This window comes from Rhinolophus sinicus, chromosome 11, assembly GCF_057876585.1.
Source record: "Rhinolophus sinicus isolate RSI-liver-muscle chromosome 11, RSI-T2T, whole genome shotgun sequence".
NCBI classification, from domain to species: domain Eukaryota; kingdom Metazoa; phylum Chordata; class Mammalia; order Chiroptera; family Rhinolophidae; genus Rhinolophus; species Rhinolophus sinicus.
The window spans coordinates 3271105-3296853 of record NC_142511.1 but is presented as its reverse complement, the minus strand read 5'-3'; the positions used below and the strand labels follow the sequence as shown (position 1 = coordinate 3296853).

The 25749-nt window shown below is 43.9% G+C and overlaps 2 protein-coding genes across 5 annotated transcripts in view; one reads left to right on the top strand and one right to left on the bottom strand.

Annotated features, from left to right (window-relative positions):
* Nucleotides 1-1509: 1509 nt before the first annotated feature.
* Nucleotides 1510-15197, bottom strand: TIPRL (TOR signaling pathway regulator). Its single transcript, XM_019747430.3, has 7 exons — nt 14954-15197; nt 12183-12362; nt 11408-11507; nt 9697-9828; nt 7336-7431; nt 4647-4709; nt 1510-3697 (listed from the first exon to the last, which is right to left on the bottom strand). The coding sequence occupies exons 1-7, from the start codon at nt 15055-15057 to the stop codon at nt 3554-3556; spliced, it is 819 nt and encodes a 272-aa protein (XP_019602989.2). The 5' UTR covers nt 15058-15197; the 3' UTR covers nt 1510-3553.
* Nucleotides 15198-22230: 7033 nt separating this feature from the next.
* Nucleotides 22231-25749, top strand: part of GPR161 (G protein-coupled receptor 161) — a 34472-nt gene continuing 30953 nt past the window's right edge. For 2 of the 4 annotated variants that reach the window (XR_016022702.1, XM_019747439.3), the window contains exon 1: nt 22662-22817. The gene's annotated coding sequence lies outside the window, so the exon portion shown is untranslated. Of the gene's footprint in view, nt 22370-22661; nt 22818-22899; nt 23138-25749 lie in introns of those variants that run through there. The other 2 variants (XM_019747440.3, XM_074322045.2) reach the window with 2 other exon arrangements.

Genomic DNA, 25749 nt, shown 5'->3' with positions numbered 1-25749 from the left:
AAAACACTTCCTGAGTTTTATGTACTATGTGCTGGTGGAGAAATAGGCAGTTTCTGCTCTCAGTGGACCCCAGAGAGGGTCTACTGATCCACGTTGCGGCTTCTCCAGTGGTAACTGGTGGTCCTTGTTACCTAGGGCCAGGCTGACGGTGGGCACGCGCAGGTTTTCGCAGTTGCCCTTGGATAGCCTCGGCTTGCGCAGGCGCTGTGTGCCCGGGCTTGAGGTGCGGCTTTCTCAGCATTCCTGCCCGTGTCCCGTGGGAGCCGAGCTGCCTTAACTCTACTGTTGGTCTTGTGTCTGCATTCCATGCCCACACCCCAGTGGGAGCACACCTGTTTTGTTTTCCCTGTGGGACCCTGGCCCCAGGTTTCTGTCCCTCCTCCAAGGTCAGAGGGTATTTGCTCGTCCTCCTTCTCTAGCAGTAATGGGACTTTGTGTCCTGAAGGCAGAGCATTTCCTACTCTTCCTCCCCCAGAGATAAAGGATTTTTGTCTGGGCCCTGGGGGTGATAGGATTTGTTGCTCCTCCCCCCCCCCCCCACACACACACACACACAGCAGCCGGAGACTTTTGCATCGTTCTCAGAGAAGGGTCTGGGGAAACTGGGCAGGGTTTCATACCTCACCTTCATACCTCCGGCCCTGACACAGTGTTTCTCGTGGGCAGCTCGTGTAAATCCTTGAGGACTTGTGAGTGTATATAAAGACCCCTTATTTGAGACTCTCAGCCATTCCAAACTGATGTTAGCCCACACTTAGCATTTAAGAAATGTTAAAATTTTATCTGACTTTTTTCTTATCTGCTTGTATAGTGGCCATCTTTCTCTCATGTTCTGAGATCGAGCAATTTGTATGTCCCGTCTCTCATCGGAGGAGTCGTCACTCTGGGATTCCGCTTACTTCGTTTTGCAACCTCAGCTCTCTGAATTCTGTAATTACCAGACTATTCTCCTTGTTAAGTTAGGGGTGACATTCTCTTGAGGCTTTCCACATTCTCTTCAGAAACAACCTCTACTAAAGTTGATCTTCTTATTCTCTTAACTCAGTGTTATTTCCATCATTGCATTTATTAAAATTTGTAATTACTTTTCCTTTGTCTCCTCCATTAGACTTTAATCCCACGAAGACATACACTATATCTATTCATTACTGTAATCCCTCGTAGGACTATACAGGACACAGCACTCAAAACTAAATGGAATTATACATATAACAGGTATTTGTATTTTCAAAAGCAGGAAACATTAACCAAACAATGGAAAACACTGGCTAGTTATAACATCCACAAAAGTACTGGGGTGGGACGGGGGAGCAGAAGGAGAAGAGGAAGAAGCGCCCAAAAGCTAAACAGGGGGGGGGGAGTGGATTATATTCAGAAATACCTATTAGATTTTCATTTATAATCTGGAGATAAACACTACAAAGTTGACCAAGTTCAAAATGAGAAAGCTATACCAAACCATTCTTTAAGTCTCAAGAAAAAACTGGAATAAATGAATAGCAAAACAAGTCAGTAATTCCTTATTGTTTATTCTCCTTTTACAAAAAAACCACTTGGGACAAATAAATATAAAATGGTATATGTCTTATTTAGCAATGGGCAAATACAGGTGTTCAGTATTCTCCGCAGGAATAAACTCACGAAATTTCCAGAAGTACATTGTTCTATGCACCACCCACTCTCTATAAAAAAAGGTCAATTCTTTCAATTCCCTACAGTTTTTAACAATGGATTCTCAAAATATGTAATCTAAGACTGACTCAAAGATTAAGACATCTCAATCAAGTTGAAATATATATAGACGTATATATACATGTATGTGTGTGTATATATATATATATAAAATGATGTTGTCCAGAAACTTCAACTAATTAATATTCTTACAAGTTTTTCATTTCTTATAATTTGCATGAATAATGAGCTGTTCTGTTCAAATTTGCATGGCAAACAAAACAGAAAGCTGAGTACAACATACACACTTGCCTGTCCTAAGAGAAAACATTAAATACAGGTATATTTAATATACAGTGAACATGCCATGTTTTTGTAAAGTCAACAAAGTCTTGATTTCCTATTCCATGCAGATGATATAACAGAAGGCAAATGAATACCAAAACCATTTGTGACCAAATTTAGCTAATAAAATCAGCTAAACAACAACACGCACAACAGCATACCAGAGTTTGAGTAATGAATGCATATCTAATTGTATTGTTTCATTAAAATTTATCTTCAAGCTAATATCCGAAGAGCTTTGCTAACACTTTTTAATTAAATATTCTTAGTTAATGATTTATCCATCAAGTGGAAATATGTACAACAGTTATTACAAACCAGAAAAAAGGGGTGGTATTTTTTTCCCCTGCCCTTTAAAAAAATCGTTTTTAAAAATCCATTTCAAGTAATTCTTTACTTGGTCCTTTGTAACCACTTTCTACTTTATAAAGACCACTTAGAAAGGCAGAAAAGAATATCAAATGTTTAAAGGGTCATCATCAAAATAACCAAAGACATTTTAAATTCATTTTTGTGTACTTTCTGTACTGCCTAGTCTTATGCTAATTAATTACATTCTACTGGATCCCCTATAATGTTAAAAACATGAATCTTAAAATAGAAAAACTGGCTTTTGTATTTAAAAATAAGCCCCCTCCTCTACAACTACTTCTCAAATGTTTTAAGCAGAGAATTAATCTGGTTGTGTTAGGAGTTAATGTCACGTGTGCTAAAAACAATCCATATTACCTCTTCAAACTTTTTAGGGCCAATACCAACTTCAATATTCGATGAGTTTATCCCCTCTGTGGTTACATGGAAGACAGAAGTAAAAAATGTCAGTACGAGGAGAGCCACAGAGAAGAAAAAGCACGCAGAGGTGGTGGAGACAGCCTGACATATTAGTTGTCTGTGGCAAACACGCCTGTGTGTTTCCACAGACACAATAGCTTAAGTTCTCCAAAGAACTATGCTATTTGGTTCTATGTCTGAAACTTCCTCTAAACTTCAAAAGCCAATTTAAATTTAGGGGGGAAACATATTTTTTTTTTAATTTGTGGGTGAAGATCATTAAAGTTTAAGGTCAATTTCTTCGGAGGCAAGTCATGACTCCAGAAATGCGAATAAACGCCACAAAGCCCAGGGTGAAAGGCTGGTACATCAATGTGCACAGTCGGCAACCCCATGAAGGTCACGGGAGACTCTGAGATGACAAGGAACCTCCTCACAGGAGAAAAGTGTTTCATGATGGATGCAGATTATGCCCACTGCTCATAAGACACACACAGATCCCTACTGGTGACATCTCACTTTGTGACAATCTAGAAATCCAAATCTAACGCTAGGAAATATAAATTTGGAATATGAATTTCAAGGTAGACAGCACAAACAGCCGTTGAATGGAACCTACCTGCAACAACCTTTTATTGTTTTTCCTTTAAGGCTACAGAAAATCTTCACATAGACAAGGCAATTAATTCTCATAATAAAAATACCCCCGACCAAATAGCCAAGGTCTCCAGTCAGATTCCATGGTGAGTATATGGTACATCACATTCTATTCCACAGGTGCATTTTCTTGTGAGTCTGCAGGCTTCAGATCAATTTTTTCTGGAAATATTAGCTTCTCATAAACTGCCTCCTTTATCGGTAAATGCTGAGATATTTCATTAGGTTCCGTGAACAGGGAAGGTGAAACATGCTAGGAAATACAGACATCGTATTAGCATACATTCAGTTATTGCATTGATAGTTTTTAGAAATGCTTCGGTTCAAGCATTCATAAAGCATGCACATTCTCAAATGAAGTGCAATGTATGTGGCTAAGGAACATCATTAAGTATTCCTAAAATACCAGGTATCTCTGGTGACTGAGTCTTCAGCTGTCATTGGATGATTTCCTCAAAGATCCCGGGATGGGGTGTTTACAATGCTCCCAAAAAGGTGCTGAGAACTGAACACATCTTAATCCAGTCTCCTTTCCCTGTTGTTTTTGCTCCTTGAAAGCAGTAGCCTTCAGTTAGAGCCCAGTGTGCAGCCTTGAGTGCAATCTCAGTAACTATCTAACCCATGGACACTGGGCCCAGACAGAAGGAAGCACAAAGGATGAAAACAGAATACCAAGTTTGCAGGAAAGTATCACTTTTTAAGCAACCCATTATAGAATCCGAAATTCCAAGGAGGCCCATTACAAGGCCCAGGGGAGCAAAAAATAAAGAGAAATTATGCCCAAACCAACAAGTCATGGTGCAGAATTACCACTTCCAGGAGGAAAGAGGAGACTGGGTAGAAAGGAATCCTAAGGTGGCAGGTGGTAAGTAGAAAGAACGTATTTGGTGCCAGCTGAGGTTCCATCAACCAGATGTGTGACTCAGCGTAATTCACACCTCTGGGTCTCCGTTGTTCCAGAATAAAATGCAGAAGCTAAACTGGATGATAGCTAAGGTACCTCTAACAACTCTAACTGTTCCTGGATTTGAGGTAAGCGCAATAAAGTTATACGGAGGAGGATTTAGCCTATAGAGCCCGTTAGGTGAGTTAATGAGTTTGGGGATGCAGATGAGGGTGGACAGGTGGGGCATGGGAAGATATCATATTTAAAATGAAACACAAAAATACAACGTCCAAAAAGGGATCTTTAAATACTGTACCATTAAATTAGCAATTTTGCTCTCTCGTGATGTATATTCTCGTAACATGTACATCTTGTCAGCCTATGTTTAAAAATAAAAAAAGTTGCAACAAATTTATATTGGTTTTACAATCCTTTCTATTAAACAAAACTGCTTACGTTTTAGGACAGGTTCTAAAAGTAGCACAAAGTCTAATAGGACTATCTTATTCTTCAGTGAGATAATTGCTATTTAATTCTTACCAGTAATTCTGAATTATTAATTCCAATCCCGATGAATCACAGTAACATCAGCTATCAACATGTAAACAGATTTAATAATTACCATGTAAGAGAAACACAAGCAAAGGTTTTACTTTCAAAGTAAATACGTATATAAGTAAAATATGCAAGATTTTAATATCCAAGTTTGTAACTACACCTTTTCTTTAGGGTATAAATATTATCAGCTACCTATACAACTGTGGCTACTTTTATGTACCAAGAAAGAATTGAAAAAAAATTATATTCTCTCCCAGTTCCACAAATTCTTGCCAAATTGCTTATTTAAAATCACTTTCTTTTGGTACTTCAATATTTCCCATTTAAGATTTTTTTAACTTCGGTATTAAAACAGCAATTTATTACAATTTGTTTTTTGGGGAAATACTTTTCAATAAAAGAAAACCACAAGATTATAGTCCCTAAGGTTTCGAACTTTTATGTCAATAAAGACAGATTAGTGCTCCTTATAAAAATAAAAAAAGGGCCCGGCCCGATCGCTGAGGCAGTTGGAGCTCCATGCTCCTAACTCCAAAGGCTGCCGGTTCGATTCCCACATGGGCCAGTAGGCTCTCAACCACAAGGTTGCCGGTTAGATTCCCGCAAAGGATGGTGGGGTGTGGCCCCTGCAACTAGCAACGGCAACTGGACCTGGAGCTGAGCTGCGCCCTCCACAACTAAGACTGAAAGGACAACAACTTGACTTGGAAAAAAGTCCTGGAAGTACACACTGTTTGCCAATAAAGTAAAACAAAAACAAAAAAGAAAAAAATCAAATAACAAAGTATACAGAGTATAAATCATCAGTAATCAGAGCTCCTATAGACACGATCCTTAACATTTAGAAATCGCTACACAGAATCTTACATAATTTTATGCCCATCTTTCCAAATCAGTTAAATAGAACTCTCTGCCATTAATGTTAATGTTTTTCTGCTATATGGATATAGAGGAAACGATTTACTCAGGGCCCATTCAGTGGGCAGTGAGTTTCTTCCTTCTGCCATTTTGGATTATAAACAACATTGCCATGGACATCCATATATGCACGAGGTGTGATCGAAAAATACGGTGAATGTTTAAATTTAAAAAATTATTACAGTAAAAGACACATTGCCATTAATCCCCCTCAAAATACTCCCCCTCTTTTTGAACACACTTATCCCATTGTTCTAACCACTTTCTGAAGCAGTTCTGGAAGTCCTCTTTCGTGACTGTCTTTACTTTATCCTCCATCACAACAACACTCTGTGTCACAAATCACTTCTAGAATATGGCAATTTCTGTGAAATAAAAATATGACGGTGTTTCCTTATTCACCTTATTCACCGGATCTGGCACCGTGTGACTTCTGGCTCTTCCCCAAAGTCAAAATGACCATGAAAGGAAAACGTTTTGAATCAATTTAGGATGTCCAGGCAGCAGCCACGACAGCACAACTAAAGACACTCACAAAAAGAGGACTCCAGACCTGCTTCAGAAAGTGGCAAGAACGATGGGGTGTGTTCGAAGGGAGGGGGAGTATTTTGAGGGGGATTAATGGCAACGTGTCTTTTACTGTAATAAATTTTTTTAATTTAAACATTCACCGTTATTTCTCAATCACACCTCGTACAACTCTCAGCAACCACCTAATTAATATTTGTGGATTACTGTATATTAGAATCTTTTTTTTTTAATATTAGAATCTTTTAAGGAGAATTCTTTAAAAACACAATGTTGTTGAGTTAAAAACATAAGCATAGTTATAGTCTTTCTTTAGCTCAGCTATGAGACAGAGATCACAACAGCGTTTATTTCCTAGGGTGTTAGAAAGGTAACCATTACTACGCCTACGCTAACTGACCCTGGGGGTCTCTTCTCTAAGTCATCCTTCTGCATGATCACCAATGTCAAGTGAAACATTCACTGAAAGGACAGGCTGTGATGAAGCTGCTAGAAAAATTTTAGATTTAAGCTTGCTCCCATTTTTAACACTTTATTTTTTATATACTTTGTTTGTTAATAGTTCCCTCAGATGGAGCATGGAGCTTTCAGACTTTAGAACAACTATCTAAATAATTAAGGAATACAAATTTCAGGAGGCCATGTTATTACTGTTTCTAACATCAGGACCTTGTATAAATAACACTATAAACACAGGTCTAAGAGTTAAGGGACAGTTTTCTTAGACACAGATTAAGGACATAACAATAGTTTTTAAAAGCATCAGACTCTCCAAGTAGGGAGTGTCCTGTAGAGAACATTTGCAGCTACCAGAACTTTTGGAAAAGAAGATGTAATGTTTCAGTAACGTCAGTCAACAGTGAATGTGAAACACCCAATCTTAAAAGTTAGAAAGATTGCCATATAATATAACGCATTATTTAATTTCGAATTCTCAGACAATGAAATAACATGAACAGGCCCAATATCAATTATTATATTTGTTAAACGACAATAAATACCTCGTGGTAAAGTCTCGTGTCATTCATTCTGATAAGCACTCCATCAATTCTCAAGAAAAACCGCAACAGCAAGAAAAAGCTAGAAGGCATTACTCTCTTTAAAAAAAAAAGAAAGGCACATTAATAATTTAATGAAAATTAAGTATTTTGTTACTTTGCAAAGAGAAAGAAAGCGTTTTAAAGCACTGGAGGAGAGCTGAATGAGCAGTACACAGACGTCTCTGAAGTAGAGGTTCTTTTGCCCAGCTCCCACTAAGACTCCTAACCTTGTTTATATCGTATCATTTAACATCCCGGTTTCAGTTTCCTCCAATAGAAATGTATTTTTTCTAAGTCAAAATACATTGAAGTTAAAAAGACATAACACATACCCAAATAACGTGAAATCATGCTCACTTTAAACAATGGTCGTTATTCTCTCACAGGACTCCATTACAAATCAATTTGCTTTTAGTTCTTAATTACATTATATTGATTTATGGGAAAGCAGGAAGAGAAAACCCATATCACACACCTAAAACCCAGATCAGGGACCCCCTCCTCTAAAAAGCCTTTCCTCACCTGTTCCCGCCACGTCCACATCTGCCTCGCCATCAAGCACACCGAGTACACTAAGCACTGGCAGGTAAGAACTAGTGTTTGTCCTACAATGTTAAAGACAACTCAATACCTAACCTGGTAACTGTGACAAGCTCCAGGTGTGGGACTCACGGGAACAGAGGCAGCCTTACCGACATCCTGCTCCCCTTTGCTCCCATCACCATGGGAGAAGCGCCGCCTGTCCTGTCTAAAGCTAAGCCTGCCAGGATCTAGGTCCTAGTGGATTAGGAATAAGGGCCGAGTGGTGAACTGATTCGCTGTGTGCGAAGGGCATTTCACAATGTCCGTGACATTACTCCTTACTCTGGTATACACATAATACACTTACGGCTGTCCTCTCTCCACCGCTTTCATCCACAAAAGCACGTGTGCTCCCCACATACCCACCCATGTACATCATAGATATACCCATCCATTTGGATACAAACACACACCCAAATGTACATACTCATAAAGAACATTCAACATCCTAGTTTTGTAGGTGGGTAGACAAGTGGAAAGGGACATGACTGGATGAGTCCAAGTGAACAAATCTAAATGACAAAAGATAAACTGGGGGAGAACTGTACGTAAACAGGGAGTAAGGTGCTAAAGAAACAATGATCTAATGAGAATAATGATATATATTGGTTCAGAGAAAACTTTGTCACTAATTAGTTTCACAATCTTAGACAAAGTAGTCTTTTGGGGCCTCGTCTATAAAACACGGATGCTGAACTAAAGCAGTCTCTAAAAATTCATCACAATTCCAAAATCCTCTGATTCTACAGAAAAACTTGACCTTAAATTTATTGCCGCTTCTGATTTGTTTTCATTCTTTATTGTTTACAAAACAACACCTGCAATGATTGCGCTTCAAGAACAATGATGCTGGAGCCCATCTTTGACAGATCTGTGATAAGTGCTACAGTGGAGCGGTTAAAAACAAAGTACTTATAGGAGTGTAGAGAAGGGATATTTGACTCTGCTGTGAAGGCCTCACGGAGTTGGTGACGTTTTATTTTATTATTATTTTTTAGAGGAGCAAAGATTTTTATTAAAGCGAAAGCACAGCTCTCTTACGAGAGGGGTTTCCTGAAACTGGGATGCCCCAGGAGGTGACATTTTAGTTGGGTCTTAAAGGATATAACATTTAATAAAAAGTTTCAATTCAAGTTTTTCTAGAAAATGTTAGAAACCCAATTACAACCTAACAATACACAAATATGAGTAACTGCTAGTGGCCTGTTTATTATTCTTTTTAGGCATGTTCCACAAATAGCATTGGTTTTTTTGTTGTTGTTGTTGTTTTTTGAATAGCATTGTTAATGGAAGTAGTTTGTCTTCCCAGGAAACTAACACTTGCCAATTCTGTTTCCACTTCTGTGCTGGAAACTGAAGTGTAATTTAATAGTGCACTGAAATCCTGACACATGGGTCACTTCTTTAAATGACATCCACCTTGCTGTCTGCAGAGCTTTTCAACATCATTTTTAATTCAAAATGTGAATATTAAGTCATAGTTTTCATTCAAATTAAATAATAAGCAAACAAACTGCAAAGTGGCCAAGTGGTTGTTAATAAATGCTGGCTGAACTAAAGTCTTGAAAACGCACTAAGATTTTGTGACTTTTATAATGGATACTGGTAAGATGTACCCTAGACCCAAGTGAAACTTTGCATGACGTCATGTTTAGACGGTATGATCCAAAGTGAGTCTTATATTTCTGACCAACGGTAGGAATGGAAGAAAATATTTTACACGAAAATCATAATACTCACAATTTTCACGCTCAGGCTGGAAACTCCGTGATCATGAAGCTCATCTTCAAATAGGAGCACTTCTTCAAAAAACTTAATCTGTTCTCTGGCCTTCAGTTTCTCTGTATCTATATGGTCTGTTGTAGGTACAACCTGAAAGACAAAATGTAAGGCGCACAGAAAATGTTTTAAGGAGCTAGAGACACCGGGAAGTGGCCGATGGTCCCTCAGACCCTCCAGGAGGCTTTCCCTAAGTCAGCCCCCAAAGTCATCATCGTCATTATTGCATCAGGTTAAAATAAGTTCCTCTCCTCACTCCTGGCAGCGAAATGTCAAAGGGCCTACGCAGTTTGCAGAGGTTTTCAATCAGGAGTGAGGAAGAGAGAAGAACATCTATGTATGAAGTATTTATTACAAGGGATTTATGGGACCTTCCTCCCATAAATCTGTAAAGGAGGGGTTTTTGTCTGTTCTCTGCTAATCCACAGTTCCCAGGATTAGTGCCTATCACATAGTAAGAACTAAGGAAGGAAGGAAGGGAGGAAGGGGGGCTGGGGGGAGGCAAAAAGGAAGGAAGACATGTTCTCTCGAAACCTATTTTTGTCTTGGAAGCAGCACAGAAAAATACTTCAAGCTTGGAATGGAGGAGCGGCAGAAAGTGATGGTAAGAATAAGTTCCTGCTGTGAATGTCTACCTTCCCCAGGTTCTAAACATCTTTGCAGAGACAAGGACCCACGCGCAACCCAACCTCCTGGACATTTCTGCCTAAGCACCAACATATGACAGAGGGCCTCCAGTAACCACTTTTAATGTAAATAGTTACACTGAAATAACTTCGTTATCTATAAGAGAACCAGACAGTTAGAGACTGCAACCTAAGCCGAATTTCCTTCACTTCAGTCACACTGTAAGATTTCAACACACAGCTGAGCTCGCAATACGAGACCTACGGACCCCACCTTCCTAGTGTCATCCACCGTGAGGTGATCTCCTCGTAAGCAGGGCTCAAGGGATACAACTTAACAGCAACACACAGCTTTGGAATTAACTGAGAGCTTTCCCACAGCTGATCTCGTATCAAAACTCCACTATGAGGCAGATATTTCTGGTTACCCAATTTACTAATAAAACAGACTCAGACAGATAAAGTAATGTGTAGGCTCACACATAGTGCAGGCGGGACAAACACCTAACTTGTCTGACCAGAAGTCCTCTTTGCCCACATAGCTGAGCTGTCTACGTCACCTAATAAATTATGTCAAGGACAGATACATGTTTTAATGCTTCTTGATAGTGACAGATACAACATTAAGGCAGTTTGCATTGCTATTAAACATACTTTTAAGAATAAAAATGGTTGCACTATTTTCTTTTATTTCCTGCTGATAATCAATAAGCACAATCCACTCGTATTCAGAGTCTGAAGCCTCCCACAATAAAAAGTAAGTACGTGTTTCCCCGAAAATAAGACCTAGCCAGACAATCAGCTCTAATGTATCTTTGGGAGCAAAAATTAATATAAGTCCCGGTCTTATTTTACTATAATATAAGACCAGGTCTTATGCTAATTTTTGCTCCCAAAGATGCATTAGAGCTGATTGTCCGGCTAGGTCTTATTTTCAGGGAAACACGGTAGGATGAAAGTAGTAGCGAAAAACAAGCCATTACTAGAAAGTTCTAATGCTAAGACTAAGACGATTAGTGATCATAACAGCAGCAAATAAGATTTACCTTTAACTTGAGGGACTCCCCTAGTAGCGTGCCCTTGTAGTCAGTCGTGTAGGTCCAATCGTATGGCTTAACCACTTCCTTGGAGTGTTCGCCCTCCGTCCTCAAATACCAAAATGAGAAGGGTCAGAGTCAGTGACGCAGAATATAGGTCTGTATTCACACATGACACCCACTTACAGCCTACAAATAACACAAAATGTCCTACTAAATGCATGTACTTGTCAGAATTCCCCAGTCCCAGACTTCCCTTTTTTCTGCACTTATTTTATGGAACCTGTCACATGCTGATGACAATCACGTGTGCACTGCCCAAGGACATGGGGTAAAGGCCCATAGTCCTTTGCATCCTCCAAGGGACCTAGTACACAACAGGCACGAGGTAAATAACTGCTGATTTGATGATCAAAGAAAGCACATTTTTCTGAATTTCAAAGCTCCACAAATTTTCAACACAAAACATAAACATTTTTCTTCAAAAACAGGAAGATTCAAGTACACATTGTACTGCCTCTCTCTTCACTAAAAAGCCCTGAAAGCTCAAAAAGTGAAACCTACATAGCTCAGCTCAATTGTAATTCCATTTAACTCCACAAGTAGTCAAGAGGTGGGGTGACTAATCTCCGTTTTATGGATGAAAAAAATTAATTCTAGGATGATCCCACTATCGAGTTTAATAATACTACTGGCCCTTCATTCTAATCAAATACACACATGACGACTGAATATGTCTTTCAACTCTTTGCTCTGTTTCACCCGTAACGGCCCCGATTCTCACCTGCCTTCCCTCCACTCTTCAGCGCAGGCTACTTTAAGCATTCCTTGGTAGTTGTTCACACATCTTAACGCATCTGTAGCATTGAACTCAATCCCAAAGCCAGAACCGTGCTGGATTCTTAAAACATTGTCTCCAAACATCATTTCGGGAAGAGCTGGCATATGCAATTCATCAGCTAACCTATGCATAACGCAAATCAGGGAGGATTATTTTATGTCACTTTAGCACTTTGGTTTCCTTCTGATCCCAAAAGAAGACTTCCTACGTTACTAAATGTTAAATAATATATGGTTTAATAAACATGATATATTTACAAAGACTAAAGATGCTTTCATCGTCCATTGTCCAATCATTATGATATTGTACCAGGTAGTGAGCTAAGACAGATAATAAACAAATATAGAAATAACCAGGCAACCTGAAAGCATACCTAACACAGAGGTTCCATGAAAGTGAATTTTCCAATTACCTTAGATAACAATTTTTTTATTTTCTTCATTTTGGAAAGCTTTCAAAATGTATTATAGACTTTTCTATATTCTCTTTGTTTTTAAACAGATTTCTATGAGGTTGGTACAAAAGTAATTGTGGTTTAAAAGGTTAAAAATAATTGCAAAAGCCGCAATTACTTTTGCACCAACCTAATATTAACATATAGCTAACATATAATATTATATTAGTTTCAGGTGTACATGACTTTTCTGTGTCCTTAAACAGAAAATATAAAACATTATTTCACCTTTTCTTGATGATTACAGATCATCATATTTAACAATCTTGTAAGATAACGCGTTCAAGTTCAATGAGTATGTAACCCTCTGGTCGTTCGATGAACTATTCCAGTTATACATGTAAAAGAATTACTGTCACCAACTTAACTGCTTCAAATGTTCTAAATTCAGAGTTATCTTAACACCATTTCTAATGCCAAGCTTCGCTCTTCACAGACAGGTAGGACCATTTTGTAAGGCAGAGAAGACAGGAAGCTTCTATGGGATTAAAATGCCTTAATTCATTAAAGGAAGCGTCCTTAACCCAGTAACTCCCATAATCCATTTATTTAGCATCCGAGAGATTTTTACACCCTAGGGCAATGCATCACAGAAAAATTTAGGACATGTGAGGGTAAGGCTTTCTTTTGTCATAAGGACTAAGTATACTCAAGCAGATCTATTTTAGAAAAAACAAAGAGATGAAAGATCTGGAATTTGATTCCCTTTTAAAAGTCTCCCTGCATCCAGCACCTCTTAGAGAGTCTGTAAGTAAATTATAGGGTAAAAACAATTAGAAGTTGACTGCTTTACGTGTAGCACAATTATGTGTATATGGTGCAAAAGGCAACAGAGAAAGTTACATGGAGAAGAAAACTCCGAGTAACTCAGCCTTTTTTTACTTTCGTTTCCGTATTTCCCTAATGTTTCTTACTGAGTCTGCAAGAATGTTGTTTTGTTTTGGTTTTTACCAGGCAGCTAAATGTCCTGTCATGACTCTCCTCTCTCCCCTGGTCACTTCCCCCTCCCTAAATCTTAAAATGCTGGTGCTCTCCAGGCTTCCATCTCATGACCTTTTCTTTTCTTCTGCTGGTTTCTAGATGATCTTCATTCACTCCCAGGACTCCAGGTACCAACTGTAAGCATGATTCCCACACCTAAACTCACGGGCAAGTCTTTTTTAGGCTCTGAGGTGAACACAGCCAAACGCCTGCTGCTGGGGCACTTGATGACCCACACACCACTCACATCTCAACAAACTAAAGTCACTTCTACCCAACACCTGCGCCTCCTGCTGTTTCTCACTTTGCTCAATGGCAATGCTCTCCACGCACCAGCCCAAGCCAGAAATCGTGCCATCCCTGTAGAGTTCTGCTTTTCCCTTCCTCTTCCTATGAAACAGCCCACAAATGCAGGGACTTAACCTTCTAAAACCCCTCCTGTCCTCTCTCCCCTTCTTCTGGCCTCCCTAACGCAGTCCTGCAGCCTCCGACCCAGCCACCTCATCACCTCCAGAGGAAGCTTTCAGTGTCGCTCCTTTGCATAAAACTACACCGGGTGGCAGTCAGATGAAACTCCAACTCCTTAGCCTGGCATGAAAGCTCTCGGTCACACGTCCAGTCCCCTGGGGCCCGCCTCTCGCGTGTCACCGCCGCCCCTCTAGGACCTCACGCTCCAACCACACACAGAAACAGCTCTAACAAACCCCGGCTGTCCCTCTCCCCGACCTTGCGGCTCCACGCGCGCCCTCCGACCCCAGCAACACTTCAAGGTTCCGCTCAGGCAGCCCAGCTTCCTGATGCCCTGTCCCCCCTACGCGACCGCAGGGAACCCCACGAATACATCTCGACGAGGCAGCTCTTCACACTGCATTGCGACCGTCTGTCCCACGAGACCGTGGATTCCTGGGGGCAGAGGCTGCCTTTCCCCTTCCGTGTCTCAAGCGCCTGACGTGCTCAACGCCAAGCATGTGCATCGTCTCCATCACTAACCCCCGGGAAACGGGGCGGAGCCACCCAGGAGGAAACGGGGAAAAGGTGGCGCAGGCGGGGCCGGGAGGGACCCAGGGCGCGAGGAGAGCCCGCGACAGGCACGCGCGACGCCAACCCGGGGCGAGTGACAGTTTCAGGCAGGCGGAGCGCGGCGGGCCGCGACCGGAGCACAGGAGGAGCGACACGAGGACTCGTGCACGCTGTCATTCAAAGGTCGGGTCCTCAGGGCCCTGCGTCCCGCCCCGGCCCAGCTCCCCGCCCGCGCCCCGGCCCGGCCCCGGAGCCTCACTTCTCCACGTCCGCTGACTTCATGATGTGCGTCTTGGACGCCGTCAGCTTCCAAGGCCCGAAGGAGAAGTCCTGGTGGCTACTCTGGAAGCCGTGGATCATCATGGCTGAGGCGGGGCCCGCGTGGGCCGGACGGCACAGGCTGGAGCGGGAGCGGGAGCGGGAGCAGCGGCAGCGGCAGCGGCAGCGGACACCAGCCTCCCAGCCTCGCTGCGGCCCAGCCCCTCGGCTTCAGAGCCGTTACCATGCCCGGCCCCGCCCAGCCCCGCCGCCAATCCGGACGCCCGCCCTCCTTTCCGCCTTCTTCTCCGCCCCTTCGACTTGTGCTTCCGGGACCAGTTACCAGTGTTGCGTGACCCACGTCTTACGTCATGACGCCCCGGAAAAAAGAACGGAGAAAAGAATAGGGGCGGGGCTTCGGCCGCAAGGGGTGTGGTCAGGGACGCACCGCCCCCGAACTCATCTCGGGGCGCTTGTACCGTACAGGTGACACAGGGTTTGGTCAATGGTAGGAAGAGCCAGCCGGGGTTCTGCATGGCCCCAGGATGAAGGCAAGGGGTGGGCTGGATTCCAGCGGTAGTTGGTGGGAGGAAGCCCAGAAAGACAGGCGCACCGCTCAGGAGAAATCCATGAACACAGGGAAGGAGCAATTCAGGCTGAAGATCCAGCCACAGGTCTGAGGACCAAGAGCAGGACTCTAGCTCTACAGCAGCAACAGGCAGGCAGAACCCCATCCACGGAGAATGACAGTGGCGGGCAGGGAATGGTGTCTAAGCACCAAGTCTAGAGGGAGAACAGGGGTCCATTACTCAATGCAAAGTCATGAAGACACAAGAGAAGAACTTAGTCCCTGCGCAGAGGATGCTCTTTCCTTTTTCTTGGGTGTATCTTTGGATCAAGCCTCCCCCCCAGCTTGAAAAACCTTCGCGGAGTCTGTTCTATGCAACGAAAGAGCTCAGTGGAAACAAGGGGCCACTTTCAACGTCTCCTTGAGTCCCATTCACAACCCTTCAGGCCCCAAATATTTACATAAAACACACGAGGGAGGCCAAGTGCCATGGAGGGGAGGGAGAAGAACATAAACGTTTCAGCCGCATCATGGAGCAGCGAGAGAGGGTGGAGCAGAACCAGAGGGTTTGAGGAGCCATAGCTGGTTGCATCCAAATTTATTTTTTAAAAAGAAACGTGGCCTACTCTCACTTGGGTGTGACTTGCAAATAAAACCAGCCCATTGGTAACGGAGAAATAAAAGCCAGCCACTACAAACTCTCAGAGTTTCAGAGAAATACACTAGCTGACTTAAGTTCCCGAACAAATACACTTCTTACAGTATATAGCTTTATACACACACATCCATACTCTTCCAAAATACACATTTTTACTTATTGCGATGTTTCCTTAACAATACACATGGTGAAAAATCCTTCCAGATCAATTGATATCACGTGACCTCTTTCTTATTTAATAATATAATCCATAATACGGCTATTCTAGTTTTTACAACTTTTTCTCTGTGGATGGGTGTTTACTTTGTTTACACTTTTTGCCACAACCGAAAATGTCACAATAAACTTTCTTGCATATATCTATCTATCTATCTATCTATCTATCTATCTATCTATCTATCTATCTATCTATCTATATATATCCTGTGCTGGTGCTTTTATTTCTATGGTAGTAGTATTGTTTTTATTCTCAGGAATAGGATTTCTGTCTCAAAGGGCATAGATTTATTTTCATTTACAAAATATTGCCAGGGTCCCAGTTCTAAGTGCTGGTGTGAGGACAATCCACCTCCAGAAACGAGGGCTTAGTAAGCGTTGGGAGGGCACCAGGAATCTGCATTTTTTTCAAAGCTCTCCACATAATAGAATAGGAAGTAATTTGAGAGTCACAGGTTCACCTCACTGCAGAATTTACCACAAGGAACAAGGAGCAGGGATCAGGAGAGCCATTTGACTGGACTCCCTTCGATAAAGGGTCTCAAATGTAAACTTTTCACGTTATCACCAAATATCATTATAAGTAACAGGGACACCCTGACAGGACTGAAAAAAGAAAATATGAATAATTCAACCTTAAAGGTATGTCTCATTATCTGCTCACCCCATTGGTAACATTGATCTCTTAATAAATTTTTGTTGTTAGCACAATCATATGGTAGAACATTGCCATCTGTGATGGAACACTTTAAGTTCAATTAAGTCTATAGTATGACATATGGCCAACATTCAAACAGTAATTGGAACAATTCTTTCAGCAATATTATTTCTCTGTAAAAACTCTATCCTTTATATCAATCAAAAATATTTCAACATTCTAATTTTTCTGGGTAGAGAAATTATTTCATTGTATCGTATAAGATTATTAGAAGTACTTATTTGCTAAAGGTAACTATTGAATGTACCGCATGCTTTATAATCCTGTATTGGCATTTCTGCATTCTTGTCTTTTCTATTCTCCCCTCCCTCCGAATCTCTCCCAATCCCCCTGGCATCTCTGTATCCTGCTCCCTCCCTTTTGCACAGATCCACCTCTCCCAGGCCCACCAGGCTCTCCGCGGAGAATACTGCAACTCCAACCTTGACCACTAGGGGCCCTCTGCTCCCCTGGCCTGAAGGGACAGAAAAATGTCTTTTCTCTTTTCCAACTTTCGTTAATAGAAATACCCTGAAGTCTCATGTATATTTTCAAAAGAATATCCCTAACCAAACCGTGGGAAAATAAAAAGAAACACAGAAATGGTGCTCCAAACAGCAAGCAGTGGTTTCCGAGTTTAAAGGACTAAAACCTCCCAGCTTCAGCGGGGACTGCTTCTCCCTGACAAAGCTCTTAGGAACGCTTCTCAACAGTTCCGCGGGCGCTGACAACGGTGTTTCCTCCAGGCTCCTCAGTCCTAGGGGAGCCAAGGACATTCTGATGCCACTTGTCTGCGGGAATCACAGCCCGGGTTTGTTCCCTTATCTTTTGCCCAGGGCTGTGCAGGTAATTTCATTAAAATCTCTCTATTTGAGCCGTTTGGGAGTGAATTCTGATTCCTGCCAGGATCCTAATTGTCACATATTCCTTTGTGACATGGGCAAATATTTTTCCCAGTTAACCTTTTTTTTTTGGACTTTGCTTATGGTCATTTTTCATGAAAAAATTTAAATTGTGTAGTCAAATGTATCTTTCCTATTATTACTTCAGGGTATGATGTCATAGGAAATGTTTTCCTACTTCCAGGTTATAAAGGAATTAATCTTCATTTTCTTCTAGAATTTATTTGGGTTTCATTTGACAGCTAGATTTATGATATATTTGGGATTTATCTTTTACACAAAGTCTTAAATTACCTCCTGAGCACAAACTTTATTGGTTTGGTATAGGCTATTTGCTGGGAGAGTCATAATAATGGTGAAATAATCATAATCTCTGATATTCCCATTCAGGACAGTACAGTTTAAGACAGATTCTAATGATAATAATAATAATTAAAAATGATGATAATTGCTAACTTTAACTAACTAGAGCTTGCTAAATTCTAGGCGTATTAAAAGCATTATGTCATTTAATCCTCATAACTAGCTAAAAAACAAAATTCAATCGAGTATATTTGGAAATCTAATTGGCTTTATTAAGAGATTTGTAAACCAGGCACCATCCCACCTAACAAGTATAAGGTGGCTCTGAGGGGTTGTACAGAACAGAAGGTTTTTATAGGAAGAAGCGTGGACAAGGAAGCTATTAACAAAAGAAAAGAAAGGATTATTTTGGGGCCACAACATCTTTGGGGGGAAGAGAACGGGAAGGGATTGTACCCTGCAGATTGCCTCTTCTTTCTATGGGGGATGGAGAGCATTTCAGATTGGTTGACAAAGGCTGTTCCTGGGGAATGTGACAGGGGCACCTAATTTGTGTTGGTACATCTGACACCACAGTGACAGTGTTCACAGTGATGAGATTTTCCAAGATGGTGAACAGCTTTTGGTGAGGTTTGAACAAATGAAAGCACCCTTTTCCTTCAGTTTACACAGTAATGGCATCCCCAACAAACTGGTGTATAGCGTAACCAGGCCCGGGAATTTTAGCTTTTTTGTGGGTCCTTCAAAAGGCACGTGTGAGTGGGACTGCCTTTTGTCTCAGACTGTCCCATGCACTGCAAGATGTCTGGTATCCAGGGGCCCCACCCACTGAATGTCAGGAGTGCCCTCTTGTCGTGACAACCAAAATTCTCCCCCAAATTTCCAAAATGTCATGTTGAGAATCACTAAGTTAGATGCTTTCTGTTCCAAATAACAGAGAAACAAACCCGTATAGACGTAATAGAGAGTATTTATTGTCTCCTGTAACTAATCAGTCCCAGGGAAGGCTTCTTCCAGGGGGCATCACACAGTTTAGCCAGCACCTAAATTCTATTTCTCACTCCCCCCACCCCCTTTCTGTACGCCGTTCCCTAAGTGTTGGTTCCACCTGGTATTCTCAGCAAATTGTCCCTGGAGGCTTCATTCTGCCCAGTCTCCATTCCTGAACCGCTCACATGGTTGAAAAGGATGGGAAACGCTGACAATCAGAGCCCACCTCTGGAGCTGGGGGCAGGTCAATGCTATGCAAAACCCACGGCTGATCCCCCAGAGGAAAGCAATGGTTTCCCCCTAAAGGATATTTGAGGATATGCTCCCTGCAGGAGAGGGAATGGATGCTGAACAGCTAACAGCAGCTAACCACAAAGTCTGGGAATGGGGCCTGAAACTCCGCATTTTAACAAATTTCCCTAAAGATTCCATTTATATTGGAAAACAGCTTTTATCAAGACAGTTGAAATCCCAACAAGGGCTCTAAATTCTCACACCTTCCACAATAGTTATTGCCTTTTTTATTTAGACCTTCCTGGAGGGTTTTGTTCTGATATGCATTTCCCTAATGACTGATGATGTCCACCAGATTTTCTGGTGCTTATTGCCCATTTATGTATCTTCTTTGGAGAAATGTCTGTTCAGATCCTTTGCCCGTTTAAAAAGTGGGTTGTTTACCTTTTTGAGTTGTAGGAGTTCTTTCTCTATTCGGGATACAAGTCCTTTATCAGATACATGCTTTGCAAATATTTTATCCCATGCCGTGGCTGTCTTTTCATTTTCTTGATGGTGCCCTTGGGAGCACTAAAGCTGTTAATTTTAATACAAACGGACATATCAAACTTCTCTTTAATCAATTGTGCTTTTGGTGTTGTACCTAAGAAATTCCAAGAGATCCTTATATAGACCAAAGTTTGAGAATCAGAGGCCCTTGAAGATGTACTGCTATTTATTTTCAATTTCTTTAATTTATTCAAAATGTTTTATTGGAGTAGGTCCTGGTCCTATAGTGGCGAATAAAACAGACAGGGTTCCTGCCCTCATGGAGTTTATGTCTACTGGTGGAGACATACTAGAAAACAGGTAAATAGAAAAAAAAAAGGACAAATATCATAAATTGGGATGCACTTTATATAGAAAAAGAATAGGGAACTCGGAGAGAGAGCAGAGCTTAGAGGATCTCTTTCAGATTGGTCAAGAAAGGCTTCTCTGGGGCGGCCGGTTGGCTCAGTTGGTTAGAGTACAATGTTCATAACACAAAGATCGCCATTTCAATTCCCACATGGGCCACTGTGAGCTGCACCCTCCACAACTAGATTTAAAACAACAACTTGACTTGGAGCTGATGGGTCCTGGAAAAACATACTGTTTCCCAATATTCCCCAATTAGAAAAAAATAATAATAAAAAGACTTCTCTGAGGTGACATTCAATCTGAGATGTGAAAGGTAGGAAGGCAGTACTGGGGAATCCTAGGTTATAGAAACAGACAGCATACGTTACAAAAATTAATTCTTGCACAAAATCAATGTTATGTTTTCCATACGACTGTCACCTGTACAATGGTATATAGTGAAATCATCACTTCAATAATAGTTTTTCTATGTTTTCTCTGCGCTTGGATGAATAATGCTCACAGTTCAACATTAGCTCTAGAAGAACAAAAACCCAATCTTAAGAGAGCAATTTAAAAGATGGATCTGTTGGCAGTAATTTGTATCCTAGAATGCACAGTAAGTTCTGAGCTCACGAGCTATGGGAAGAAAACTCCTTGCAATGAATAATATATTTGATAATGGGCAGCAGGAGAAACGAATGTTTTCAGTTGAGTTCAAAATGGAATCGACTAACTATGGGAAGGAGTCTTTGTGTCATGGGTGGATATGAAACCCAGAGCCATAATTCTAGATGTTCATTCTCTCCATGCCAGTCTATGGCATATATTTTCAGACTTTTCTTGAATACCAACCTTCAAAGGGGCTTCGCTCTCAGGTTCTGTAGCCCTTGGTGGTTTACTAAGTTTATGTGCTTTTGAACTCTACAGATAGTTGGGTATAAGGATGCTTATATAATCATATGAATTAGCCGAGGTTCAGAAAGGTTACATAACTCCCAAAGGGTCACGAAGCTTAGCCAGTGTCTGAGTCAATGCAAATTAAAAAAATAACTAGGGATTTCACAATAAAAGTATAAAATACTCTGGAGAACAGACAGCTTCAGGCTCCTTCAGCACCTCGCTTCCTGGTGACCTAGACGCAGAGGAGACTCAGCTTCCAGTATTTGACCAAATAAAGCTCCTGTCCCACCGGAATATTAAGGCCTCCATTTACTCTTTTTCTCCCCATTATCCGGCTTGTCCCTGAAGACAAGCTGGGTGTTTAGCAGGTGCTAGATAGTAAATTTTGTTCTAAACGGTGCCCCCGTGGCCTAATAATAAGGAAGCAGCTCCCACAGTGCCAACTGTAGACAGGGAATAATTAATGCATTATCAAAGCAGATGGATTTCTGAGGAATTTGAATCCTGCTCTGGGTACGTGTTTTCGTCGAGTTTGGTGAACTTGACTCTTACCTGATTCTTTTGCTGCCCTGTTTCTTTCTCTCTGCCTCTTCCCTCTTTAAAGCAGTTTTACTCTTTGCTCCAACTTTTCGTCCCCTTGGTGAAAATGCTGCATAGAAAATGCAAGAGGGTAGAAATGGTACAGAACGTGGGGAGTGAGACAGGGAAGAAAACAAAACAAAAATACAACAACAACAAAAATCCTTATGAAAAGGACCTGCTCTGTCCTCTGAACTGGCAGGGCCAGTCTGAGTGTTGTCATGGTCGCTCCCGGCCCTTTGGTTCAGAGGGAGAGGAGAGTTTCTATTCACCCCGCCACCCCCAAGGGCTGTGGGGTCCTCCAGGGCTGGCTTCGCAGTGGCTTCCCTGTAATACTCCCAGGGCCGAGGCAGTGCCTGGCATCAGGCAGACGCTCACACACATTGCCCGATGGATGAAAGGTGAGCAGGAAAGGTGATGCCAGGAGTTCGGGCAAGATTGGAGGAGGAGATGGGGCAGCGCGGAGCCTCCGGGAAGAATCCGAAAGTGTAAGTGTGATGCAGTGAGAAACGGAGTGGGGACAGCCCAACGGCTGGGAGTGGGACGGAGGGATGGGACGGGGAAGGCCCGAGCAGGAACCACCAGGGTTTACAGGAGCGACGCGGGGCAAGCGGAGAGCGCAAGGGCGAGACAAAGGGCCGCGCGGAGGCTGATCGTGGGAAGAAATGGGAAAGAGGTGGCAGGGGGAGGGCGGACGCGCAGGAAGGGGCGTGAGGGAGCGCGGGGCGCCGGGCGGGGCGCCGGGAGGTGCGGGCTGGAGAGCGAGGGGCGGAGGCGCGGGCGGCGCGAAGTTCCCGGCCTGCGCCCGGCGGGGTCCGCGTGCTGGCGGCGGGAGGAGCGAGCGGGCTCGGGGCTGAAACCCGAAACCTCTGGTCCCCGCGCGGCCGGGAGGAAGGAAGCGGCGGCCGAGGCGGGCGGCGGCCGGTCGGGCCCTCGGTGAGCACGGAGGGGGCGCGGGGCGGCGGGGGGCGCGGGCCCGGGATGGAGCGCGGCCGAGTGCGGGGTGCAGGGGCGGGGCGTGAACTGGGAGCCTCTGCGCCCCCTCCCCCACGCCTCCGCGCCCCCCTCGGAGGCAGAGGGCTGTCCCCTCGGCCGCACCCCGCCTGGCTTTGGGAGCCCAGGCTCTTTGTGGAAGATCTTGGGGGCGCGCCCTCCGTGGCGGCCAGGGGCTTCCGAGAGGCCCTGCTCACGGGCCCGCCTGGTTTCTCCCGAGCCTCCAAAGCCTCTGCCAGGACCCCCAGGGAGGGAGGACGACGGTGCGTACTCGGGACCCTGATAGGGGTCATGCGCCCTCGGCCGAGGGGCTTCACGCCCTGCTCGGGGACAGGTGTGGGGTGCGCAGCTGCCTCGTCCCTCGCCTGGAGCCCGTGAGGACCAGATGAGCAGCATCCTCCCGGTGGGGCTCGGGGCGCTGTCTCCCCGCGCCGGGCGGGGGGGCGCGCCCAGAAGTCGCCCGGTCAGCCTGGCGCCGCGGGGTGGCGCCTCTGCCCCTCTGATCTGCGAGAGGGAGACCCAGTTAGCTTTGGGGGTACTCGGCCCGCCTTCGGCGCCTTCTGGGCCAGAGCTTCACCCCGCGCAACCCTTTGACGAAGGCCTGTGGGATGAGGCTGGCAGTGCGCTTCTGAGAGGTCTGCGCTCCGGGAACCACGCAGCCGGCCAGCGGCATCACCTCAGATCACACCTTTGGGGCTATTTTTGTTCCGTTTTGTACCTTTCATCCGTTTTTGGCGAAGTGCTTTCAACAGCAGGTCATTTGAAGTTGGTAGGTGGTATGGTTTTAGCAAAGGACCTCAGTTCCTGGATGTGTCCAATAGGAATAACGGTGAGTAACCTGGGCGAGCCTCTCCGCGCGCTGGAGGCTGGGGGAGGATGGACCTCACCGAGCCTCCTGCGTCCAGCTGGCCTCATGCCCCGTCATCCTCAGGAGGGCTAGTGCATCTGGAAATAGGTGGCTTTCCCTTATAATCCATCTTACTGCAGCCACTGAGACAGGTGAGGTGGTTCCCAGGCCTGCAGAGCAGAAGGAGGTGGAAGGGACCCCAAATCACACAGACAGGGGTGGGGGGGCGCACTTCGTCCAACTCTCTTTAACTGGGATTCTTGCCACCCAATTTGGTCACTTCCTCCAGTGCCCCTCTTCCTGTCCCAGTCTACACCCATCTTGTTTTATACTTGTACGATGCTTTACAAACACTTTCATATACCCTTTTTCATTTCATTCACATAACATCCTTGTGAAGTGCTGTAGCCCATTTTACAGGTGGAAAAACTGACTCAAGAGAGGTGTCCAGCAAGAAGGGTGCCAACCTTGAACTCAGGTCTTTTGACTTGGCAGTGCTTTTCATGTGGGCTCCATGACATAGGTGGTGCTTTTCACATGGGCTCCATGACACAGGCGGTGCTTTTCACGTGGGCTCCATGACACAGGCAGTGCTTTTCACGTGGGCTCCATGATACGGGGTGCTTTTCACGTGGGCTCCATAACACAGGCAGTGCTTTTCATGTGGGCTCCATGACATAGGCGGTGCTTTTCACATGGGCTCCATGACATAGGTAGTGCTTTTCACATGGGCTCCATGACACAGGCAGTGCTTTTCATGTGGGCTCCATGACATAGGCGGTGCTTTTCACATGGGCTCCATGACATAGGCAGTGCTTTTCACGTGGGCTCCATGACACAGGCAGTGCTTTTCACGTGGGCTCCATGACATGGGGTGCTTTTCACGTGGGCTCCATGACACAGGCAGTGCTTTTCACGTGGGCTCCATGACATGGGGTGCTTTTCACGTGGGCTCCATGACACAGGCAGTGCTTTTCACGTGGGCTGCATGACATGGGGTGCTTTTCACGTGGGCTCCATGACACAGGCGGTGCTTTTCACGTGGGCTCCATGACATGGGGTGCTTTTCACATGGGCTCCATGACACTGGGTGCTTTTCACGTGGGCTCCATGACACAGGCGGATCCTTGAACTCAGGACTTCTCCCTGCCCTGCCGCGTGCCCCACCACCCCAGCAGGGAGATTAGAGACCCCTCATAAAAAGGCCTGCTTTGCATTTTAGAGACTCACTCAGTCTAAGGCCTGGGGTACTCCAGTCTCCTTTGTTGCAGCCTTGTGCAGTGGGAGTCACAGACGAAGGAGGGCTGGGCTGTGTGGTCAGTCGGCCTGAGTTCTTTCTTTGGGTTCCGTGGAAGGCACAATGACCCTAACTGTCAGCCAAAGGAGGTTCAGCTCTGTGGTGTATACTCTGCTGCTGGCTGGGCCCAGTCAGGCCGCCTGCTGGCAGGAGGGCAGGAGGGCTGGGTGGGGGCAGTGGGGGCTGCGTGGAGAGCACCCCTTCCGGGAAAGAGACAGGGGCAGGTATAACAAGGCTCCAGCACACTGTTGCCTTGCTCTGAATTTGGGGGGAAGTTGTACATTTTTAGGAGAGAAAGCTCCACGTCTTCAAAGTTGGCAACTAATTGAAAACATTTTGCAAAATGTGCAGGGCGACCAGATCCTGTGTGCAGGCTGGTTGTGGCCTGCAGACTGCCAGCTTGCAACCTCTGTTCTGAGACACAATAAAGCATGCCTGGAGAGAAAGGTGGTGTCTTCTCGCTGTTTTCCTTTGAGAACCAAAACAATCAACAAAGCTGGAGATAGCGTTAGTGCTGCCTAGAGTTTGGAGGGAGGGTTGACTTTATGAGTCAGTTGCCCCACAAAGTGTTTTTTACAGTTTTTCCATGGAATTGTTTGTGATTTCATCAATTTGTGAGGCTCTTTCTAAATTCTAGACTTTAATCCTTTTTTTGTTAACAAGTCAAATAGCTTGCCTTTTATGTCTTCCCCAGCTTTGCTATCATACCTTTGATTGTGCAGAAGTATTTA

What these genes read in the sequence shown, in the direction of transcription:
- TIPRL (XM_019747430.3), bottom strand. Translation starts at nt 15,057, where the DNA reads ATGATGATCCACGGCTTCCAGAGTAGCCACCAGGACTTCTCCTTCGGG. An exon ending in GAAGAGTGGAGGGAAGGCAG is followed by an intron (nt 11,508 to 12,182) that starts GTGAGAATCGGG and finishes TTGGTATTTGAG; the next exon opens with GACGGAGGGCGAACACTCCA. An exon ending in CCAGCCTGAGCGTGAAAATT is followed by an intron (nt 7,432 to 9,696) that starts GTGAGTATTATG and finishes TTTTTTTTAAAG; the next exon opens with AGAGTAATGCCTTCTAGCTT.